The sequence below is a fragment of the Ursus maritimus genome, unplaced genomic scaffold, assembly GCF_017311325.1.
Source record: "Ursus maritimus isolate PB19 unplaced genomic scaffold, ASM1731132v1 scaffold_24, whole genome shotgun sequence".
Classification (NCBI taxonomy): Eukaryota; Metazoa; Chordata; class Mammalia; order Carnivora; family Ursidae; genus Ursus; species Ursus maritimus.
In genome coordinates, this window is record NW_024424897.1 from 16,530,492 (window position 1) to 16,555,769 (window position 25,278).

General features: G+C 39.9%; 1 protein-coding gene and 1 pseudogene across 2 annotated transcripts in view; one reads left to right on the forward strand and one right to left on the reverse strand.

Annotated features, from left to right (window-relative positions):
• The window catches only part of KANSL1 (KAT8 regulatory NSL complex subunit 1), a 177,064-nt gene that overhangs the window by 27,991 nt on the left and 123,795 nt on the right, over positions 1–25,278 (forward strand). The window contains exons 1-2 of one of the 2 annotated variants that reach the window (XM_008693573.2): positions 1,215–1,275; positions 17,963–19,334. In XM_008693573.2, coding sequence (XP_008691795.2) covers positions 18,046–19,334 — 1,289 coding nt within the window. In that variant the 5' untranslated portion in view covers positions 1,215–1,275; positions 17,963–18,045. Of the gene's footprint in view, positions 1–1,214; positions 1,276–17,962; positions 19,335–25,278 lie in introns of those variants that run through there. The other variant, XM_040640439.1, reaches the window with a different exon arrangement.
• Positions 24,213–24,302, reverse strand: LOC121105129 (annotated as a pseudogene).

Below are 25,278 nucleotides of genomic sequence, written 5' to 3' on the forward strand. Positions count from 1 at the left end.
TTTTTTTTTTTTTTTTTTTTCCCACCCTGGCGGCTGCGGAGCGCTGCGCTGAGGCTAGTGCCCAGGCGTGCTGCAGTGTACGGAGGCAGTCGGCTAGGACAAAGGGCGGCAGAAAGCGCTTCCCTGGTCAGGGAGCTTCCTACCCGATTCAGCGCGCGTTTAGCCCTGGAATAGTGTGGCACCGACGGCATTAGCCTGTTTACTACACAGTGCAAACAGTTCCTCGCTCACGTCCTCTTGCTCCGCCGCGCCTGCCAGCCTTGCCCCCTCATAGCCGGCGCGCGGCCCCGCCAGCCCCAGCGCGGAGGGAATGTGACGGCGTCAGTGCCTCAGGTTAGCCTCACCTCGGCCGGAGCGAGGGCCCGCGCCCGCCTGCCGCAGTGCCGCGTGCCGTTGCCGCACGTCTGGGAGCGGCTGGGTTCCGGCGCCGCGGCCTCCGCAGATGGAGGTGCAGAAACAGCGGCAGCAGCGAGGAGCCATGACTGAGGCGGCGGCGGCGGCGGCCGCGCCTCCTGGCGGCCCGCGGGGGCGGCGCGGCGGGCGCCCCCTGGCGGCGCGCCGGGGCGGAGCGGCCCTTCGCCGCCGCAGCCGCAGCCGGCGGAGGCGCTGCTGTCCCTCCTCCCCGTGTCCCCGGCGCTCGCCCGCTCGCTCGCTCGCTCCATTCTCCCTCCGCTTCAGATTAAAGGGGGGGAGGGAAAAGGAGCTCGGCCGCCATTTTCCCAGTGCCGCCGCCACCGCCGCCACCGTTCGCCGAGCCGGCGGGAGAACCGAGCACCGTAGCGAAGCCGACTCGTCTCACCGCGGCGGCGCGGGGGGCGGCCGGAGCGCGCTCCCCGGCCGGGAAGAGGCGTGCGGGGGTGGCGGCCGGGGTGCGGGCTCGGGCTGCAGACGGCGGCGCTTGTTTGTGCGGGGCGGGGGGGCGGCTTCACCCTCTGCCCCCGCCCGCCAGTCCTCCCGGCCGGGCTGCGGTCCCCGGCCGTGCCCAGGCCCCGCCGGAGCCGAGGAAGGCCGGAGAAGGGGCCCGAAAGAGAAGAAAAAGCGGCCGCTCCCCGCCGCCGCCGCCTTCCCCTCCCCCTCCGCCTCGCCCCCCCCGCCCGGAAAGTCAGGGCGGCTCCGGGCGCCGGGGGGGAGGAGAGCGGCGGGCCCGGGCCGGAGCCGCCGCCGCGCGCCCCCGCCTGCCGCCGCCGGCCCTCGGCGCCCAGGCCGGGGGCTGTTTGCAAACTGCGCCCATTTTGTGGGGCTGAATCCGCCCGGGCAACGCTCCTCCATCACGTGGTAGGTGCTGCTGCTGCTGCTCCTCTCCTCCTCCTCCTCCCGCTGCCCTTTCTCCTTCTCCTCGCTCTCCCTGTGGCTCCCATTTCTCTCTCTTTGTTAGTTGTAACTGGAAAGGCAGGGCAGGGCAGGAAAAATCCCCGGAACTTTAAATGGCCTCTCCGGGCTTCCCCGCTGCGGGTCCGGGGCTGGGAGTCGCCCCAAGGGCGGGGGTGTGCGGGGGCCCTTCCCCACCAGCTGCCGCCTCGTTCGCCAGCTTTTCCTTTGGCGTTCTATTTAAAAATGCGGCCTTAAGAACGCGGTTTATTCCCGTAAAAAAAAACCCCAAACAAACTCTGGCTCTCGCCTTGAACTTCTCTTGACTGCAGAAGGCCTTTCTCTGCTCGAAACACACATCTTGCGCGTTTCACGGTGTGTATCACAACTCTGATTGTTAAGTCAGATGGTTATTTGTTTCATGTATTTTATTTAATTTTTGTTGCCTGTATATTGAGGTCAGTTACGTTTTCAGATCTAGTCTCCCTCAGCCGGACGTGTTTGTTTGTTTTTTAAAAAAACTAAAGAGGAAGAGGCATTTATTTGCTTTTAAGTGAGTTTGGGGGGCCTGTTTTCCGGCTGTCTTTTGATTCTTCAGCAAATAGTTTGATTGTTTTCCATACGATGAACAACCTTACCCTTATGTTTTACTTAAAAATCCTTTTGTTTTCCATTGTCCGGATCCCAGTGTGGTTTTTTTGAGAAACACGTTACTAAACTATTGCTTATTGATTGCCTTAAGGGAGAAGGGGTGACATGATGGCGCCACTTTAAATTGCTCTCTTTCCTCTGATTTTCCCCGCTTTTATTCTGGAGGTCACTGGAGCATTTTTCGTGATCTGTTAATAAAACTATATTTGAGAATGTTAACGATACAACTTGTAGGGCTAGAGTTTGGTACCGTAAGGGTCGGGAGACCCGAATCCCGAGCTCCCCAAAGTTCCGAGAAATCTTCCTAGTCCTCCTACCTCGCCTCCCTCCCCTCCATTCACAATCCTGGTGTTGCCATCTCCTTTGTCACGTGGCTAGCAATCATTGTGTTTTTTTGTTTGTTTTGGGGTGTGTGTTTATATTTTTAAATTGTAGTCCAGAAGAACCTACCCCCTTCCCATTGGAAAGATCAAAACATTTTAGTTGTTTTAGTTTGAGAGTAGGAGAACATTTATAATAAATGATAAAATTACATAATCTTTGCCTTGCATAATCATGATATAGTTACAGATTGTTACTGAACTTTGTCTCTAAAGCACTTTTAAGTATGGAAAGTAGTACATTGGAATATGTTTTGCATTTCTTAGAATAGTCTGTAGTTTTGATTTTTCCCAGCTTCTTGGGTCTTTTAAGTACCAATGTTTACAAAGGCTTAAGTGGGTGTGTTTTCCCCTCCCCCCTTATATACGATGTACTTGGTTCCTTTTCTAATAAACTGCCTGACCAATTTAGAAATTTTCAGTTGTCTGCAGCCATTGTCAGTTAAAACTATTTTTTTTCCTCCTAACAACAGGGAATACTTTTAAGTAATAATTGTTTTCTGCCTAAAGGTATTTAATTATGTTTCTGTTGCATTTTTGATCCAGAGAATTTTTGCTTTTAATCCTTGAGGTTTAGAAGAATTGTTTCATTATCTGTTTCTTCTTGTCAGTTTTCCCAATAATTGGGTAAATTCCTATATTATAAAATACCAAGGACGTTTTTCCCTTGTTTTACATAGGTTACTAGCCACTTTTCCAATTTAAAAAAGTCTATAGTGAGTTAGTAAATATCTTAAAAAATAAAAGTAAAAATGAAATGTAGTGATTCTTAAATATGCATTGATTCATTTCCTTTTATCCTGTAGATTTTTAATGGTTTGGGCCATTTTCTTTGCTAACAGTTACATCATGTCATGTGATATGTACAGTGTGATGTGTAGTTCTAAAAATAAGGCAAGGTAAAAATGCTTATCCCTTGGGAATTTAAAAAATGTATTATATGTGGGGTAACTGTCCTCAGTCATGGAATTTTGATTTCGATTTCCGCTTTGTTTCTCCAACAAAGTATGCAATTTCTTTGACCTTTTCCGTATTTGATGTATTTGTTAGTGATCTCATGATTTGAGGTGGTTAACTTTTTATTTCTCAAGTATGCACCACTTGGAGGGAAACGTTAGATGTGACAGAGATTCTTAACATCTTATTGTGGTGAAGATGGTTGGTTTCTGAGGACTACTACATTTAAGTATATATAAAATAACTATTTTTGATTTGTGTCTATAGACAGTTACGAGAGTGATCAATTAATTTTTCATGGAGTTTGAGGTAAGGCAGGGTTTTTGGTCCTTCCGCTTATGTGACTCTGTTGAATGAAGTATTTAGAAGTGTCCCTGCATCTTTCCTAAAAGGCTTATTCAGAACATTAGTATTTGACTTTTGTGCTTTACCAAAGTGAGATGTTAAATTTTTGACTTGATTTTCTTTTTTCCTGCCTACACACGTTATTTCTGTGGTTAAACCTGCAGAACATTCTTTGATTGTTAGACTTATCATTATCCTGTTGAGGAAAATTCTGGAAGCTGGAAAAATGAGTAAGCCTAATTCACTTTTGAGCTTTTATCAAGGTGAGAAGAAAGGAAAATACTTCCATTTTTTTTTTTTTCCTTCTTCAAACACTGCCAATACTCTTCCTTCTTTGGTAATGCTAACACTGGAGCCAGTGTCTGTACATCCTCTCCATTTTATTGGGTTGACCACAAATTTTAATTGTATTTTAAGGTGAATAACAGGTTTTAGATTTGTTCTGTTTGACATAACTCGAGTTATGTAATCTGTAAATATAGGGCCATTATGGGTGGTGATGCTGGTTTGAGAAGGTATTTTAGCATCGAGTAGAGTAAAGCTTAGTTGACTTGTTACACTGGAAAGCAATTTTAAAATGTAAAAAAACATGCTAGTCCAATATTGGATTTTCAAAACAACAGTTATTGAAAACCCTTTGTTTAAAGAGTAATGCTTATTCTTCTATTTAGTCAGCTTCCTTGGGGGGGGGTAGGGGTTATTTTTTCTTGGTGAGGCCATTAAGATACAGAAACTAAGTGACTTCCTTCCTGGAGAGAGTTTTAAAAATTAATTGATCCCCCCACCCCAAAAGGATCTCTCCCCTGAGTTTGGAAAGGAGGGAATAGTACACACTAAGTATGTGGTCTTTGGTGGATTGCACCAGAACAAATCTCGTCATTGAGTGGTTATTATTTAGAGTTTGAAAGCACCTTTTCACCACCCTCTTTCTCTATTTTAGGTGAGTTCCTGCCTTGATTGGTTAAACTGTTCTGTGTGTCAGGAAGCATATTTTACTTTTGTACCCTTTTACTTGATCACTTTAAGAAGGAGTACAGTGCAGGTGTGTCTAATAAAACGGCCCAAACACCTGGCCTGCCTACGGTGTCAGTGCAGTGAGTACGTGGACTATGTCCTTTCCCTAAAATAGGACTTTAAATACTTTCTAGAAATCTAAATTCAGACTAGTTTTTGAGTCTTCATGTGGATTCTGAAAATGTATGTTTGAATTATAGTTTCTATCCTAAAAAATGCTTATTAGCATCTGGGCATACTAAGAATTGTGCAAAAATACTCCTGCCTGAGTGCAGTAATTCATAACACAAAATAAGATTCTTTCATCAGTACTTCTGTTCCCTGGAATGTGAGATCAAAACTCAGTGAACCACAATAATGGTCAGAAAAGACAGTATGAATTAGAAAAGACAAATATCCCACTGTACCAGAGGTCACTAACTCAATTTTGAAGGCCACAAGAAGGGTTAGAAAGTAAGTGGTATCCTTGGGTGTCACTTGCAGATTGTGGGTCATAGGAAAAAGACATTATGTATGGAAGGGTCTCTGTTAGTTATTGGTTCAGTTATCATTTGTTCCTACATTATACCCCATGCTTGTCTTTTATAACGTAGGGTAAAATGTATAGAAGAAAATAAGCCAGTTGATGTGATTTTCCAAAAAGAACTGAAATAGGTACCTTTTACGTGTGTTAATCTTTTTCATGTCTTTGATAGAATAAAGCTAAAGCTAAAAATGCAGAGTAGGAGGAAACCAACTACAATGTAGAGAGCACAACTCATATTCATGAATGAAAAACAAGCTTGGGTAGTCTGAAAAGAGAAACTTAAAGAGTGTATATGAAGATTTTAAACTTTTTATGTCAGGAGGCCTTTCAACGTGGAGACGTTTTAAATTCTTGTTTATTTTGTTGGGTAGCGGTGTCTGGCAAATAGTAGCTGTTTAATAAATGTTACCTTCTGCAAACCTTGCTTTTCCAAGATTTTAAACTAGCTCCGTAAAATTTTAATATTTGAATGCCCGACCCTCTAGAGAGTTACTTAACTGCGAATTATTTAGCTCTACATTTTATTGTTGTTTATTGTAAACTTGCCCCCCTTTTTTGCTAGTTCTAATTTTTTTTAGAATTACAGTTGCCACCCCAAGCTCTTGAGAGTCAGGAAATGTAAGGTGGAGGTAAATTCAGTGCAGTTTTATCTAAATGTTATCAAAAACTCTGGTTCTTGTTACTTGAACAGGTATCCCAAATGAGATCTCATTCTGAATTTTAAGTACAGCGTATTCTTCCCTTGTTTGGAAAAAGTTGCTTGAGTGGCATCAAACTTAATGGAGCCTCTCACATTTTAATTTCTTTTTAAAAAGGAAGAAGCTTAAGATCAGACCTGGGTAAATTCAGTTGGAGGGCAACTGTTGAGGAATAAAAAAAGATGAATAACAATTTTGTTGTTAGGATGTTAAACCAAAAATTGCTAAAAACTGATATGTAGGCATTCTCTTGCTACTTGCTATTTGGCCTTTGTGACTGCTTATTAGCACCTCCCCTGGAGGGTGTGAAGGAATAGAGGTGAAAGCTAATTAGTTTAGTTTCTGATGTTTGCTAGTAGAGAGGCTTTGTAGAGATACTAGTTGATTAAGTTGAACTGTCAGGGAAGTTTCATTAAACTGTTCATATATTTCCATGGAGAATGAGGAGGTTTAAAGACCTCAAGCATGTATCAAAAAAATTGGACTGCTGTTTTTCAGTTACTGATTTACTGCTTACCTCGTAGTTTTCCCTTTGGCCTCCCAAGGGAATGAAAGAAGGGTGTTACTATTAACTTTTACATTTTCCTGGCATTGGAAAAGTTAATTTTTTTTTTTTATCATTAATTCAAAACTCTTAAGGGATAAGGTAGGTTTCAGTGAGATCTTTAGAATCTAGTCAAGGACTGCTCCCTCCCCAACTCACCTGTCCGCTTTTGAATTGCTTGGACCTTTCAAGCAGTGTCTGGTTTTAGGATTGTTCAGAAACGCTTGTATTATTAGAGTTTGTTAGAAAGAAATGAGATAAAAATACATTTTTCTTTCTTTTGTGAGCAAAAATACATTTTTCTTTCTTTTGTGCGCTAGATTGGTTGGAAATTTGAACTCAAATGATAGGATAGAAATAGGATAAACTCCAGTAAATACTTCGATACATAGTTATCTTTTGAAACAATTTTTTGTTTATATGTTTTAAACACAAATGGGATTATAATTGTTATGTGGTTTGGGTTTTTTTTTTTTATGTAGCTGTATATCCTAGAGTTTTTCAAATTAAATTATGCAGTTTTCTTTTTTTAAATAACTGCATAGTATTCTAGTGTGTCGTTAAGTTTAGGGTTTTTTCCCCCTTGTATTACAGTTCTTTAGTGAAAGAATTATGCATATTTCTTTATCTATGAGAGTATTTCTGTTGGATAGTTTCCTAGAAGTGCAGTTACTAGGTAAATGTTTGGGTAGTTGCATTAAAATTTTTGATAGATACTGCTTTCAAAAGGCTTATGTAACCAAATTTAATAGTTTAAAAAGTACATTTAAAAAGTTTGCGGGTCTGAGTGCAGGTGCTTGGCATTGTAAGTGACTGGAACCTGAGGTAGATGAAGTCTGTCCTAGATTCAGTTGATGCCTGCTTCTTGTTAGGTTGTTATCACTTTATGATCAGACATCCCGGTTAACTTCATAATGGATCTCTATCTGATGCATTCAACATACAGTGCTCAGGTTACCTAATGTGTATTGGTCTTCTTTCTGCCAGGCATGGTGCTACATGCCACCCTTTTTTGTTTGTTTGTTTTTTAAGAGAATTGTACAATCTAGGGAAGGAGGGGAGGAGGGGACAGACAAAATTGGGAGTTTTTATTATATTATGAGCTGTTGCCCAGGCTGTCATGTGAGTGCAGATAAGACCCTGGAGAGGGAGGGACCCTAACTCAGCCTGAAATAAATGGGGAATACTTGGAAGTGAACCTTGAGAAGAAAGAATAGTGTGGGCAAAGGTGCAAGGGCATGGAAAGGGCCTGGAACTATAAATAAGATTCAGGTGGCTGGTGTGGGGACAGGTTAGGGATGAGACTGAGTGTAAAAAGGGGCCAGATATATGGTGTCTGGGGAGTTTGGATTCATCCTTAACCTAAAGTCAGTAAAGGATTTTTAAGAGGAGCACAGCATGGTCCGATTTATGTTCTCTTTCTTCTTCCTTTCTAATAATCATTTTGGTAGTGGACGCTAGATTGAAGGCTTGCTGAGACAGGAAGAAAGAACAGTTGGGAGATTATTACTGCCTGAATTACTGTAGTACATAATGAGGCTCTGAACTAAGGCAGCGGCATTACGGAGGGAATGAATGTGCCTGCATTCTACCCATTGAACCCTCCCTATTCAGCCTTCAAAATTCAGTCGGAATGTCCTCTCTTTCTGGAAGCCTTCCTTGACCCCTTCAGGCAAAGCACAGTCCTTTATCATCTGGGCTTACCTTTGCACCTGCTTTCTGTGCTCTTATCTTTGGCATTAATGAAACTGCTCCTATAGTCTTTTTATTATTTATATGTGGCATTAGTATATGCTTAAATGAGATATTTATGATAGATGGTAAATCAGTAGTTGGGATCAATATTCACTCACATGGGGAATGTTGAGCGACAGGAATTGGTTTTGGATTTGGTGTTGGGGGTAGAGAATGGGTTTGGATATGGGATTCTTGAAATAGCTGTATGCGTGATGCTGGACCCTACTTATTCTTTAGGTTTCAACTAAGATATTGCCTCCTGTGGGAAGCCTTTTATGACCCTACTGACTCAGCTTTTGTGAGGGCCCCTTAATGTGGTTCCCTGGGATTCCCTGATCACACAGTAGTGTCTGTCTTGAGAGGTCCTTGTCATTCTTGTAGGCACTTACTGTGGTGATTTGAATGTCATAGGCATTTTCATAAAATGTTCATTGGAGATCATCAGTTGGTGTTCCCTCACTGACTTTGGTCTGAAGACTAAAATTCGAAGTCCAGTGTCTAGCAGTGAAGGCTCTTCGAGTTTAAACCTAGCCTTCAGTTACTTAGCATAGTAGTTAAGAGCATGGGCTTTAGAACTAGAGATTTGAATTGGAATCCTCCTCCCGCAGCTTAGTAGTTTGATCTTGGGCACATTACTTAACTTTTGAGCATCAAGGTTCCTTATCTATAAAACAAGAGTAAGAGTACTTGCTTTTTAACGTGGATTAAATGAGAGCATATTTATAAACAGTACAATGACATAGTAGGTCAGTTAATGTTAGTGAACTGCAGTTGTGATAATAACCCATCCTCCAGTCAGAGCTGTGTTTCCCTTAGTAATTATAAACCAAAACTGTATTCAGTTATAAGAAGCCTTATTGTCGTGGGAACATGTCGGGGACTAGGGTGGTGTGCAGTCCACATTAATTCATTTTATAATAAAAATGTTGCCTCCTATTCTCTGTTGTATTCCATAACAGAACATTTGTTTCCACGTAAAAGAAGTACTTTCCAGTGTGTCCCATTATGTAGCTTTTAGTACTTTATCATAGATCACTACATGTAGCTGCATTCTTCCTCTCTTCCTCTTCTTGAGAAGCTGTACATGGACCACCTGGTTCATCCAAGATGTTCTGTGGATCATCTCTCAGATCCTTTCCCATTATTTTGAGTGTGTTAGTTTCTTGATTAGAATTTCCTCATTTTTCTCTGTAGCAAAATGTTGTCTTTTGACTACTCTAGCCCAGTCAGTGAGTACCCACAGTGCTTACTGTGTTCCAAGCTTTAGATAAAGTTAGCATGCGAAGAAGGATGGTATGGAACTTTGCTGTGGGGGAAATAGAACTCATAAATTGACAATTGGGGAACATTTAGATAATTTGAATTGAGTGATATTGACTTTAAGTGCATTGTACTATTTAAGCAGGAAGAGGGTGATGTGAATCTTAACAGTCTGGAAACGTTTTTGTGGAAATGCCATGTATTGAAGTATTACATTTTGGGCCTAAAGGTTAGAAAGGTCTTCCAGGTAGAAGCTGCAGCATAGGCAAAGTTTATGGAGTTGGAATCTGGGCGAGTTCTAGGTCCACTCCACCTGATCCACTTGCTGTGATACTGTGTTAAATTTCATCTTGGAGAATTTGGACTCCTGAGAAAGGCACGAGGGCTATCCTAGAGTAGAGATGTGAGGTAATAAAAAAGATATGGACCGATTGAAGGATCAAGGCTGTCAGGAAGTTGTTAGCATAATTTAGGTGTGAGTTAATGACGCCCCAAACTGGGTTTGGGTTAATAAGGTTAGGAATAGAGAGGATATACCAAACCTAAGTAGCTTTATGAGAAATAAATGGAAGGATTTCATCATGAAGGAGATGAAGTTATGAAGGAAAGAGAGTCTTCTGTCTTTAAGAGCCTTCACATTTTGTTTGTGTCATTTATTTGGCCCTTTTGCAAACTTTAGCCCCTTCCAACTTCTGTGTTTAAACTTGGAGGAAACTTGGCTGATTCTGCTGTGGTGACCACCTTAGTTTTGCTCCTTGCTGCACCCTGTCTGGATTGTTGCCGCAGGTTCGTCAGTGCTCTTTGCCTTTTTACTTTCTTTTAATCCATCCTGTCCACCTGGTCTCTAAAGCACAATTCTGATGTGTCACTCCCTATTTGAAAAACCTTTAACGACATTCTGCTGCCTTTGAGTGTGAGTAAAGGCTGGCTATTCAAGGTTGTCCATTAATGATCTGGTTTCAGATCGCCTTTCCACTTTTTTCTGTACTGTTTCCTCCGTTAAAATATGCTTTATATTTCAAGCAAATTGACCATTTCTTTTAGCCTCCAGGATGTCCTATATTTTCCCACAGCCTTGCCTTTTCCCATGCCATTTCCTTTCACTAGAATGCCACATTACCATTCTTTTGCCTTAGCCTTTTGCATGATGACAGTTTAGCTAATTTTCAAGTTTCAGTTGAAATTTTGACAGCCTCATGGACACTTCTCTAACCATCTTCCCTGCTCCTATTTCTTTACTTTGTGCAGAGTAATGAGGTAATGGTGGGGAAGAGGCTAATACAGGCCACATTATGGGCAAACTTTTCTTCCCCCTCTGATTTGTGCTTCTGTTTTCCAGTGAAAGTGTGGTTTGTTGGCCAGCCAAATGGACAACACCCCCCCCCCCTTGAGTCTCTGCACCTTATCAACATTTTTGCAAGGTGGATGCTGCCAGATTGTTCTTGTATACCTGGAGTCCTGTCTTGGGAACTCTAAAGGAATAAGGCAAAGTTTTCATTTGTAGATGTGGAGTTAGTTCTGACTTGCAGTATTTGAAGCAGCTGGGTATGTTTTGCTTTCTGGAAAGAAAACATTTATGTGGCCAGTAGTTTAAAAAAAAAAAAAAAGTATATCTATATGTATGTATAAAGGCTGTATCTGGGCAGTGGTTTTCTATTGGAATGTGTGATTTTGCCCCCTAGGGGACATTTGACAATTTTGGTTGTCATAACTGGTAGAAGGGTGCTACTGGCATCTAGTGGGTGGAGCCAGGGATGCTGCTAAATGTCCGACAACACATAGGAAAGGCCCCTCCCCTACCACAGAAAATTATTTGGCACAAGGTGGCAATAGTGCTGGGGTTGAGAAACTGCCCTAGGGGTATATTTTTGCTTCCCAAGTGCTACTTGTGTTAGGTGGAAGTTTTTCCTTGAACCTGTATTTCAATTTAGACTAATAGAATTAAAAGCGTAGGAGGAGACCCTGAAGGTCACATACTTGAACTTTATTCCAACTTATATTCCTCAGAACAGTGTTCTGCAAGATACTAATAGGAGTAATGGGAAAAAAAAAAGTGTTCATTGGTTTGGGAAAGGCAAACATTTAAGTATTCAGTATGATGAAGTGCGTTGTGAATCTCCGTCAGGACGGTTTTCCCCCAGATGTGTTTGCCTGCTGAACCCATCTGACATCTTCCAGTCCCCAAAATGCTTCCTTGGAACTGGGAGGGCACCCATTATATCTAGCTCAATCTTTTATAGCCCTTTTTTGGGGTCTCTTCAGACTTACTGCAGGGTCTTAATTAATGTCAGTGACAGCAGGTACATGAGCTTATCTGTATTTATGTGTCACGTTGTGGTTTATTAGATGAACTAAAAATTGGGGTATTTTAGGTTTCTTTATTCTGAATGTGCAGTACAACTTTATTATCTGTCCCTACTAGTAAATTGGAAGTTATAATCCCATCCTGAAACCTACTGCCCAGGTTGTTATGAGGATTAATAAGTTAATTATAGCTTTTAATGCTTTGTATTCTTTGGAGAAAGGTTATTTATCATAAGCTGTTCTGATTTGGTAAAACTGCATAAGTTTGAGAGTCTTTCTCTGCTTTAAATTGTTGAAGAGTAAAGCTTTTGGGATTCAGGTGGGATGGGAATCATTGCTTTAATGAACATTTTGCTCAGTATGTTAAATTTATGGAACTTACTGTGACATTTTGCCTTATTCAGATTTTTTGGTTAAGAATTTGCATTATTTTCTTTTTGCTTCTTTTACTAGGCAAGTAATGTATGTTTACGGTGGAGACGTTATATATGCTAGAAAATAAAAGGCAAAAGAATCTTACCACCTACTTTTTTAAAACAAAAATGAGCCCATAGTATGAGTTTTGTTTTTTTGTAACACCTTTTTATTTTTTCGTTTAACAGTGGAGCAAGCACTCTTTCAAGTCAGTCAGTATAGTTCTACATTGTTATTATTTATGGTTGCATAGTATTCCATTGTATGGCTATTGCATAATATAAGTGAATTGCTGGGCATTTCGTTTGCTTTCTTTTTTTTGTAAGCAACATCATGAAGTATTAAAAGTAAATCTAGGGGTGCCTGGGTGGCTCAGTTGGTTAGGCGTCCAACTCTTGATTTTGGTCATGATGTCAGGGTTGTGAGATCAAGCCCCGCATTGGGCTCCGTGCTAGGTATGGAGCCTGCTTAGGATTTGGATTCTCTCTCTCCCTCTCCTCCTGCCCCTCAACCCTCCACTTGTGCTCTCCACCCCCCTCCCAAAAAAGTAAGTCTAAACATACTGCAAAAATTAAAGAAAAGTTCTAAGCTTTGGTAGTTCTGGCAGTTACAGCTAATATTGAGTGCTAACTAGATTTGCCATGTCCATTTTTATGTGCATGGGTCATCAAGTACAGTGACGTTTTAGGGAATTATTTGCTTTATATTTTTCCAGTGCATTAAGAAGTCTTACTGAAATTTATTCCTTTTATATTTGCTTTTTGTCTTTAGGTTATAATAATAGTGCAAATAATGGGTGTTTGTGTCAGGCACTAGGCTAAATAATTGAAAGTATTTTATTTAATCATCAAGCAGCCTTGTGTGGTAGGCTCTGTCATTTGCAGATGAGAAAATTGAGGAACAGCATAAATAATTTAAATGAGGGTAGAGCCAGAATGTGAAGCCAAACCTGTTCCCCTTACTTACAAAGTGAGTGCCTTTGGGGGTAATATTGAATCTCAGCATAGTATTTCAAGTCCGTAAAGGGGAAGGATGAAGATTTCACTTTTTTTTAACAGTATTGTTTTGATACAGAAAGATTTAAGAGTTAGGAATGGCATCCTTCTGAAGAGGTTGCTTTTCCCCTTCTCTCCTTTTCACCCTCCCTACTTATTTAGATGATGTTTTAGTAACTACTCTTTGCAGTGCATCCTGTGGGGATATTGAGACCAAGGAGAGAGTGTGTAAACAAAATAAACTCTTGCCTTTGAGATGTACGTGATTAATGTCAAGTTCACAGCGGTACTTTCAGAGGGTCAGAGAAATCTTGAAAGAGTTGGGATTTGAGCCAGCAGATTTTTTAAGTTGTGAACTTTAAGGAATTGTATAATTCTAAAATAACTTTGGAATGTTTACTGCTTAAGTACCTTCTGTGGTGTGATGTTAATTATGACCCTTTTTATGTGTGCTGGGTGAGCCTGGGTTTTCCTGAGTAAGTTTTGTGTAAGCTATGTAACATCTGTGTCCTTGCCTGGGTCCCCTCGGGGAGGCTGTTTCCTGCCATGGCTGAGACTTAAGGCAGAGCTCTGGGTTAGTAGACTACAGCTCCTTAACTACTCTTCTCACATGTCGCATTGATCATCTTATACTGATAACATTCCTTCCTTCATTGCTATTGTCAACTATGTATTGATGTCAGTTCAAAAGAGGAGACATTCTTGGTGGGAAAGACCTGATAGTGATTTTTGTTTACAAGAGAAAATCCTTTGCATGTTATAAAACTAACTCAGTGTATTTTGAACAAGTAACGTGAACATTGGTTCATTTGCCATTTGGTCTGTAGCACAACTGTTTATACTATATTAGGAATTATTACTAAATTTAAAATCAAATAGGGAAAGTGGACATAGAACAGTTTGTGACACATAGAATGCCATATGCCAGACAAGTCCCTAAGGATAAAGCTCTGTAAGCCTCAGAAGACCTAGTTATTTCCTAGGGTGATTATTAAAATACAATCTTAGAACAAGAAACTTTTGGCAAATTGTATAGAGGAATAGGCAAATTTGACTTTTAAGTGTACTTACTGGTGGTATTTGTATGGATGGTTTTCATAGTCATTTGCTTAAATATTTCAATGTTAGTAGTTTGAATTGTCATACTTTAAAGAATCTTTGTGTATTCCTGTAGGGCCTGTTTTCCTATGTTGGTATTGATCTATAGATAAAAATGTTTGACCAAATTGGAAGTTGCCCTTCCTTTTTTTGACTGGGGAAGAGGTTGCGTTAGTTCAGTGATACACAAATTTTTTGGTTTCAAGGCCCTTTTTTACTCTTAGAAAATGTTGTGAACCACGAAGAGCTTTCTTATCAGTAGTTGCTGTATTAGGAACTTTGAAAATTTTTTAAAAAATAATTTACTAATTCATTTTAAAATGACAAACCCATTGCATATTATGAAAAATAACTTTTTACCAGAGCAGAAAAATTTCGTAAATGGTATTGTTTTATGTTTTTGCAAAACTCTTTAATGTCTGGCTTCATAGAAAACAAGTTCTAGTATCTGCTTCAGTATACTTTCTGTTGTGATAGATTGTTTTGGTTGAAGTATATAAGGAAAATCTGGCCTCACACAGATAGGTAGTTGGAAAATAGAGGAATATTTTAATAGCCTTTTTAGATAAATCTGAGTATTCTTTGACACTACACCCATACTTGACAAGTAGTAGTTACATAAAGGTTAGTTGCACTGTGGAATCAAAAACTACATCAGTGAATTTTTTGTATCCTGTTACATTAAAATCCATTGGTTTGTCTTGCATTTGCTTTTACCCATGCATGAGTTTCCAACATATATTGGTCATTTGGTCATTCACTGAGTTATGCAGATCTTCCAGATGTTGATACATTTCATTATATGGTATCAAAAATTTCACATTCATTGATACTAGGAGTAATCTGTTTCATTGGAAACAAGCTTTTTAAGTACTGGGAAAATGTTTGGGCTCATGGTGGTGGATACAGGTTTTCAAAAACTTATTTTTGCTTGAAAACTCAGATTCTATCATTGGCAACAAACATCAGTGGTTTTCCTTGAAGTGGCAGGTTCACTTGGTCCGTTTTTGAGAAAATATCTGCTAACTACTCAAGTCTGAATAACCATAGTTTGTCAGTTGTTCTGCCAAGTAAAAATAGTGTTCTGTGAAAAATGCTTCCAGTTCAGCTTGCAAATAAGTTGTATAATGCTTTTTCTCAGACTTCTTAAGGCAGCAAAAGTTGCTTTATGTGTACTTTTCCTTTTATCACGCAGTATTTAAAAATGTATACTCAAAAAAGTATATACTCAAGATTGGAGATTTAATAAGATTCATAATTTCATCAAAGACATTGTTAGATGAAATGGACCTTTTTTTTAAAAACTGTAAACGAGTCGAGCATACAATGACCAATGAATGTTAGTACATTTCAGTGCCTCTGCCTTGATTTGTGTGAATGTACCTGCAGTTTGTTCAGCCTTGTTTCTGCACCCTCATTGCAAACTTCCATGCAGTGAGAAGAGACAAATAATGTTTTAGTATTAATATGAAAATAGCTTTGGTCTTGTGGATCTCTCTTATGCGAGCTCCTAAGAAGCCTGTAGACCATGCTTTCAGAATAGCTGGCTTAGCCCCTATGTTTCTAACAGCATTATTTGCAATAGCCAAGATATGGAAGAAGCCCAAGTGTTTATTGACTGATGAAATGGGTCAAGTCCATTCATATGTATGGTGTATATATACAATGGAATATTATTCAGCTGCAAAAAAGAATGAAATCTTGCCATTTGCAACAACATGGATAAGAGAGAGTGTAATGCCCAAGCGAAATAAGTCCATCAGAGAAAGACAAATACCATATGATTTCACTAATCTGTGGAATTTAAGAAACAAGACAAATTAAGCAAAGGGGAAAAAATGAGACAAATCAAGAAACAATTATAGAGAACAAGTTGATGGTTATCAGATGGGAGGTGGGTGAGGGGATGGGTAAATAGTTGATAGGGATTAAGGAGGGCACTTGTTGTGATGAGCACTGAGTGATGTGTGGAATTGTTGAATCACTGTATTATACACCAGAAACTAACATAACACTGTGTTAACTACACTGGAATTAAAAAGAAAGCAACTTAAAAAATAGTTGGCTTAGCTCGTTATATAAATTTCCTTTTGCTTTCAAATCAAATAAATAAGTCCAAGGTGATGTAGAAGAGGCAAATGACTGAGGTTTTTAACTTGGGCTGGTAAATGCAAGCAATACCATTACCGGAGATAATAAAACAGGGTGAAGAGTGTATTGGAAGAAGAGAGTGAATTTTGAGTTTCAGGGAGCTTGAGGATCATGGAGGTGGGAATGTCAGTTAGTGAAGATCAGCAAGTTTTTCTGAGTCTTAGGAAGCCTCGCTATACTGGGTGGTTATTACCAAGGAAGTGAGAGAGAAGAGGGCAGAAGGGACCTTGGTGTCAAGGACATCAGGAAAGGAGCATTTCAAGAAGAATGAGGTGGTCGGCACTATGTAATGCTTCAGAGAAGTCCCATCAAATGGGAACTCAGACTTGGCCATTGGATTTGATAATGAGATTACTAGCGCTCTTTGCCAGAGCAGTAGTATTAGAAACCAGATTATGAGTGAAGAGTGCAGAGGCAGCTATTTATATTATTCTTTCAAGAAGTTTTTGGGTACAGGGGGTGCCTGGATGGCTCAGTTGGAGGAGCATACAACTCTTGATCTTGGGGTCATGAATTTGAGCCTCACATTGGATGTAGAGATTAATTTAATAAACTTAAAACATTTTGGGGTAAAGGAAAAGAAATGGGCAATTTCAGAGGTGGGCTGTACTGAGTACAGTGAAAGAAGAGAAATTGGATGAAGCAAAAATACGGATGTGATGCAGTTAAGTTTGTAGTGTGAGCTGTCTTTCAGAGAAGTGAGAAGCTGATGAGCACTGCATTCTCTGGCTAGAGAAATGCACAGACCTGTTTAGCATACAAGCTTTTTGGTAGGAATGGGCAGTGCCTTACCAATTCTTTTCTGTTTACTTGCTAAGTGTTTGGTTTGATACATTTGCTTTGTTTTATTTTTAAAGATTTATTTATTGGAGAGAGAGAGAGAGAGCGTGCGCACGAGCAGGGTTGGGGCAGAGGGAGAGAAGAGAAGGATGGGGGGATCAGGCCCCGCAACCCTGAGATCGTGACCTTAGCTGAAATCAAGAGTCAGATCCTCAACCGACTGAGGCACCCAGGCATCCCAATACATTTGCTTTTTTTTTTTTTTTAAAGATTTTATTTATTTATTTGACAGAGAGAGACAGCCAGCGAGAGAGGGAACACAAGCAGGGGGAGTGGGAGAGGAAGAAGCAGGCTCCCAGCAGAAGAGCCCGACGTGGGGCTCGATCCCATAACGCCGGGATTACGCCCTGAGCCGAAGGCAGACGCTCAACCGCTGTGCCACCCAGGCACCCCCAATACATTTGCTTTAAATCCACAAACTTGAAGAAATTTTATAGTGAAATTTTTTTTTTAATGCAGATGATTTAACTTTAACAGTCTGATTCTTTCAGAATGGAACTTCCATTTGGTTATTTTCAATCTATGGTAACAAGTGACAAAAAAGAAGGGTGGAATTCTTTCTCTGTGCAAGGATTGTGAGCCGCCCACCCCATATTTGAGTATCCAGAATAGTCATAGTGTTTTTCTTTCTGGAGGCAAAATTTGGATTATATAGCCTCAAGTAGTGTTTTATTAAAAGCATGTGAATTGTTTTCTAATGTGGATATATTTCTAACTTCCTTTTATTTTTTCTCTTTTAGTCTGTTCTCTGGGGAGGCAGTAAGGGGCCGTGGAGCTGGCCTCGGCACCGGGAGAGGCTGGACTTCCTGTCTCTCTGTGCTGAATGGCTGCGATGGCGCCCGCTCTCACTGACGCAGCAGCTGAAGCACACCATATCCGGTTCAAACTGGCTCCCCCATCCTCCACTTTGTCCCCTGGCAGTGCCGAAAATAACGGCAACGCCAACATCCTTATTGCTGCCAACGGAACCAAAAGAAAAGCCATTGCTGCAGAGGACCCCAGTCTAGACTTCCGAAATAATCCTACCAAGGAAGACTTGGGAAAGCTGCAACCACTGGTGGCATCTTATCTCTGCTCCGATGTAACATCTGTGCCCTCAAAGGAGTCGTTGAAATTGCAGGGTGTCTTCAGCAAGCAGACAGTCCTGAAATCTCATCCTCTCTTATCTCAGTCCTATGAACTCCGAGCTGAGCTGTTGGGGAGACAGCCAGTTTTGGAGTTTTCCTTAGAAAATCTTAGAACCATGAATACGAGTGGTCAGACAGCTCTGCCACAAGCACCTGTAAACGGGTTGGCTAAGAAATTGACTAAAAGTTCAACACATTCTGATCATGACAATTCCAGTCCCCTCAATGGGGGAAAACGAGCTCTCACTTCATCTTCTCTTCAAGGGGGTGAAGTGGTGGCATCTGAATCTGGGGACTTGAAGGGGGGTATGACCAATTGCACTCTTCCACATAGAAGCCTTGATGTAGAACACACAACTATATTTAGCAATAATAGCACTGCAAACAAATCTTCTGTAAATTCCATGGAACAGCCGGCACTTCAAGGAAGCAGTAGATTATCACCTGGCACAGACTCCAGTTCTAACGTGGGGGGTATCAAGTTAGAGGATAAAAAGTCTCCCCTGTCTTCCATTCTTTTCAGTGCTTTAGATTCTGACACAAGGATAACAGCTTTACTACGGAGGCAAGCTGATATTGAGAGCCGTGCCCGAAGGTTACAGAAGCGCTTACAGGTTGTGCAAGCCAAGCAGGTGGAGAGGCATATACAGCATCAGCTGGGTGGATTTTTAGAGAAAACTCTGAGCAAACTGCCAAACTTGGAATCCTTGAGGCCCCGGAGCCAGTTGATGCTGACTCGAAAGGCTGAAGCTGCATTGAGAAAAGCTGCCAGTGAGACCACCACTTCAGAGGGACTTAGCAATTTCCTGAAAAGCGATTCGATTTCAGAAGAGTTGGAGAGATTTACAGCTAGTGGTATAGCCAACTTGAGGTGCAGTGAACGAGCATTTGATTCAGACGTCACCGACAGTAGTTCAGGGGGAGAGTCTGATATCGAAGAGGAAGAACTGACCAGAGCTGATCCTGAGCAACGCCATGTACCCCTGTGAGTAAAACCCATGCATAATGTCCCTCTTGAGACATGTTAGGACAAGGGAGAAAGACTTGGTGAATTCCCATCATAGGGGCAGTGGGATTCTTTGTAGGTAGTGTCTTTTTTTCTCATTTTAGGCACATGGTTGCATATACTTGCTAGTGAAGAAATGAAAGGTATTTCTGGCGTAGTGTTGTGTTGCTGTAGATGTTATTTATTAAGGAAAAAACCCAGAAGATCCTATTTATAAAACTATATACTTCTTTCAGAGTGAAGTTAGATTTCTTTTGATACTGAATGTAGGATGTTTTTTGTAAGTCTCTGGCTTGACTTCAGATTCTCTTCTAGTTCAATGGGGACAAACATGGGGCTTGAACTCACTGTCCAGGGTTTCAGAATTGCATGCCGGTACTGACTGAGCCAGCCAGATGCCCCTATAGTTGCTTTTAGTTAAACTTTCAGCAGAGAATGTGCCCATTTTTCAATTTTAGTACCTGAGATTTCCTTAACATTTCAAGGACTAATAATCAGAAAATGCTTCAGAGTGTTTTATAGGTTGCCTCCAAGTACAGTCCACTTTCACAACTTGATTTACTTCCTAAAAGAGCCCATCTTTATCGGATTTGAATTTTATTTTTTTTTTCTCAGCCCAGTTTAATGTATTGACATATTTGGGATACATTTTTTCTGGCTTTTCCAAATCTGTTGTTGTGAGGAAAATTGTACCCAAGCTTTGGGTGGCACTCCAGATTGGCATGGTGAATCCAGAGATTCTTCACTCATGTCCTTCCCTTCTCCAGTGGCTCCTTACAGATAAACAAGGAAGTGTAGTCTATCTCCTTAAAAATAAACCAGTCTAATTTATCTACTTATAATAAGTGCTAGACTATGAGAGAGGGAAGCACGAGATGCTGGAAAAGAAGGGCAGGAGAGTTGACTAGTGGATCCTCTTTCATTTCCCTTTTTGGGCCAGGAATGTTACAAAGGTTAGATTGCTCAAGTAGGCTGAAATAGGCGGTTATGTTGGAATATTTAGTTTTTCCTTGCCTGTAGTAAAAAGGTGACTAAGATTTTCACTGAAAACTTTGTTGAGACAGCCATGCTTTTTAAGCATAAGTAAATCTCCTTTTTTCCCTCAGTTTTGTTTATATTATTTACATGGAAGACTGCCTTGTACCTGAATATGAAATTTTGGCTTATGTTTCTATTTGAAGGGAGAAAGTCTGGATAATTTTGCTGAATTTCTTCCTTGTACACCGAGTTCACTTTCTTTTGTTAGCTTACTGTACTCGAGAGTCCACTTCTACATTCACATCTAAAACAGATATATTTCAGAGGCTTTCTACTGCTGCAACATAGTTATCTTTCCTTAAATGCATTAGTGACTTAAACCAGCTTGCAAATACTTGCGGTGTTATCCCACTGACTTTACTGCATAAGCCTCTCCTTTAAAAAATCTTGGTTACTGTTGAATGTTTTGTGTTTTAAGAGTAATTTCATGAAACAAATACTGTAGTTGATCCATTTTTAAGTTTCATGTACTTTTTTTTGTATATTTGAGAAAACTAGAATCTATAAGCTTACTGTTTTCAGGATGCTTTATATTGGAAACATTTCTAAGTTTTGGTAATGTGGGGGAACTTCCAATTCAGGGAAGTCAAAATACCTAAGAACTTTCTTGTTCCATGGAATAATCTAATGATTTGAAAAGACTGCTTAGGCTTAGTCCATTCGCTCACTACTTAGTTCTGAGCATTCTTATCACATAATGGTTTGTTGATTGGAAGGTTGAGAAGTGTAAGGACAGCTAAGGGATCGCTTTAGGAAACTTTCTGGAATCATTTGAATCCTCTTACAATTAAATCAACTAAACAAAGCTTTAAAAAGTTGAATCTCCAAGTATGAGATCATAAATTGGGGCACTAAAAGTACTGTGAAGTAAATATACTTTTTGCTCATTATGATATAATTAAATTTAAATTAAAACCACCAATAAAGCATAAGTACTTGAAAGGTTTTGTTGAGCAAGGTCACCAGGCTGACTCATAACTCTGGTATTTAGCCAGGTGTTTGTTGACCTTCTGAGTACTTTATTAAAGGTTTTCAGCAATTGGCCAGACAGTGAGAATGGAGGCATTACTTTGATTTAAAAAGAAGAAAAGGAGCAGGGGGAGTGGTTCTTTTTACGTTCAGAAGCCTTTTCTTTGTGATTTAATAGTCCTTCCCAAATCTCCCTAACCGCATTATAATTCTTGAGTCCTAGAGTAGGAAGTTAGTTAACTGTTGGGGAGCTTGACCCAGCTTTCAACTTTTTTTCCCCTGAGGTAGCTTAATACTTCACTCCTTTGCTGAAGTACTCCTGCCAGAGATAAAATTGGCTAGATTTAGTCTAGGCAGCCATGATGAAGATATTTAGCAGAGGAGGCTGCTGAAACGAATTGTTTTTAAACGATGGTGTTTAAATTACAAGTGGATGGTTCTGTGAAAATTACAAGCCTTCACCAAGAATTTGTGTTTTTTCTTCTTTCCTACCTCCGAGAGGAAAAACAGTGATCCATTGTAAGTCATAGGCACATGCTAGCAGTAGTGGAATGATTGACTTGTGTATGTTGTTGAATTTTTGGCAAATTGTGTATTTATCATCATATTATGCTTTACAGTTAGTAAATTCTATATTGCCAGATGAGAATTTCTTTCCTTTTTCTTGATTAATTTTTTTGGGTAACTGATTCAGTTTAAATCTGTTATTACGTGTTTTTATTTTAAGCTCTTTTTGGAAAATCATCCTAAAATGTTTCGTATATCTTACTGTCTTGGTACATTAATTACTTTTGAAATTCTGCACTGTACTGGGTTTGAGTTCTATCGTTGTTTAGTAATATCACTGTAGAAGGAGCAGGAATTTAAACATTATCTCCTTGATAAAGGGACGAACTAGCAAGGAAGGAAGGTATTATGTTTCAGCAATCACCTTAATTTTTTTTTTTTTCAAAGATTTTATTAACTTGACAGAGAGAGACAGCCAGCGAGAGAGGGAACACAAGCAGGGGGAGTGGGAGAGGAAGAAGCAGGCTCCCAGCGGAGGAGCCCAATGTGGGACTCGATCCTGGAACGCCTCGATCACGCCCTGAGCCAAAGGCAGACGCCTAACGACTGCGCTACCCAGGCGCCCCCTTAATTTTTAATTCTTAACCGTAGAAATAGAAATAAGAGGATTTAGTTATCTCACGTGTACGCAATATAATTGTTGAATATGTGCATGTGTGTGTACTTTCTTTCATTTCCAGTTTAGTTTTCCTTTATATTCTTCCTGCTGTCTTCCCTTTAAGAATTTTGTTCTGCTATTTTGTTATGAATTCCTGGACCGATAATCTCATCTTGCTAAATTTGGTTTTCATTTTCTTTGCCCTTGTACTTATGAACTTTATAGTAAGTACTGCTGTTAAGAAAATAATTTTTTTTCAGATATGCTCTTAAACGTGTTCTTAGATAGCAGTGTTCTGGGTACCTGGACGTTAATTATATAAACCTCTCTTACATATATATATATATATATATATATATTTTTTTTTTTTTTTTTCTTCTTTCTGAATTGTTATTATAGACTTATCTTGGTAGCCATTATAAAAAGAATCCCATTGGGGCACATGGTGGCTCAGTTGGTTAAGCATCTGCTTTCAGCTCAGGTCATAATCCCAGGGTCCTGGAATCCAGTCCTGTTTTAGGCTCCTTACTCAGTGGGGAGTCTCCCTCTCCCTTTCCCCCTGCTTGTGCTCTCTCTCTCTCAAATAAATAAGTAAAATCTTAAAAAAAAAAAAAAAAAAAGAATCCCATAAAATGTTTCGTTAGGACTACTGAAATATATGTTGTTTTATATATATTATATATATCTTTATATTACACAATGCCTTCTTTATAAGGACCTCAAGGAAAAAGATGTAACCAAGACTAGGTGTTTTGTTTTGTTTTGTTTCCTTAAGCTTTTAAGTCTGTGTCTATTACCTGGATGCTATAATTTGTGTTGTTGACTAGGTTTCTATTTTCCTGTTGGCTTTTGGAAGTTTAGAGCCAAGCTTGTTGTAGGTCTTGTACCTTTTTTTAAGCCTCATTCTTGGCTTCGTTTTGTTCTCCTTGTTCTTGTTTTATTTTCATGCTTTTATTCCTGGCTTAATTTATGCTAACCTGTGTTTTATTTGATAGTCTCCTGAAGTCTGTTTCAGATCAAGGTTGGGTAGAAATAAACTAGATGTTCGGTTTAGTGACATTAAAGAAATTATTTGAATTTTGGATTATGTTGATTGCAGTGACTTTTCTTCTGGAAAATTTCATCCTCTTAGAATTGTTAATAAACATTTCAGTGTATAGTGAATTACTAGTGTGTTTGTAGGTTTTGCTTTTTAGGTATCAGGGAATACTTTGTGTCGTAGCTTCCTATTTGAATTTATTAAGTATACACAAATGATGTTGCCAAAGGTGGTAGTCAGCTTGTTGTCCTTATTTTCCTATTCCTTACCCTTTCACAGAATGATGGGGTGAGAGTAGTATTAGCCAGGAGAACTAAGTCATATCTAACCCTTCTCTGCTATAGACTAGTTATAGGGCTAATCGTGTAACTACTTATATAATAAAAATGAAGGAATTGACTAGATAATTTCTGAGGCTAAAACTGCTTTGATTGTGACTATCTTCAAATAACATGGATTGATGGAGCTGTTCTCAGCACTGGTTGGTGTTTTTGTTTGTTTGTTTTGCATTTGGGGAAACTGAAGCAAAAGTCCTTATAAATCACTGGTGTAACTTGAAACAAAACAGCCTTCTTGACTTGTGACTTAAGCTTTGATTCTTTTAATGCCTCTGTGTGTGTGTGTGCGCGCGCTTTTGTTTTTTTTTTTTAATATGGAACACTTCACGAATTTGCGGGTCTTCCTTGCGCAGAGCATGCTAATCTTTATCGTTCCAGTTTTAGTATATGTGCTGTACTGTTTTTTTGTTTTGTTTTGTTTTGTTTTAATAGTCCACTAAAGTGACTGTTGAATTTGTTACTGTGTGGGATACATACTTGGGAATAATTCCATTGTGTTCTTATGGAACTTACTTCAGAGGTGAGTAAACTCATTTGTGGAACACCTTTGATTTAATGCCCCTTGTTTTTCTGCTAGCCCGCATATGACATCCAGTGGCAGAAATAGGAGCTTCTTTGTTTCCCCCCTTTCCCTCCCCCCCTTCCTTTTTTCTAAGATATGTAGATAGAATTTATTCTTGGTGTTTCTTGTGTGATTCTGAAGGAAGGAAGTTAGGCAACAAGGAATTTGAGGGTTACCAATTTTGCTGCAGATCTGGTTGCTACAGATGTTTTCTGTGGCTTTGTGACTGGTGTTTCCATTCTAAAATTGAGTGAAAGGACTCTTACGGTAGTGCTAAAGTGGCCGTAGAAGAAGTGTTTACTAAATGAGCAAACATGTAAGAGGCAAGAGATGAGATAGGTGAATAAATGGATTATCCTCAAGAAGTTTATACTTTAGATGTAGAGAAATGGTAAGATAAGGGCACACAATAATATAAGGCAAATGTTAGGTGACGTAAACGAAACAGGAAGAGATCACAGCTGGTTGATGCAACTGGAAAGAAAGGGTATTAGAATGAGCCTTGAAGGATGGCTAGGATTTTGTAGGAAGTTTTCTTTTGGTTGTGGCTTACTGAGGTAGATCAGTACAGGTGGAAGGCACAGTGTCCAGGGAGGACAGAGGCTAAAAGGCTTGGGGCTTTGTTGGCTAGACTGGGGTGTTTGTTTGTTTGTTTGTTTGTTTGTTTGTTTTGAAACCTAGCAATATAGGTGAGAGTGATAAATGTAGTATAAAAAGGGAAAGAGAAAATCTCAGAGTCATCTCTGAGAAGAAGTAGAGTTAGTGGGACTTTTTTTTTTTTTAAAAGATTTTATTTATTTATTTATTTATTT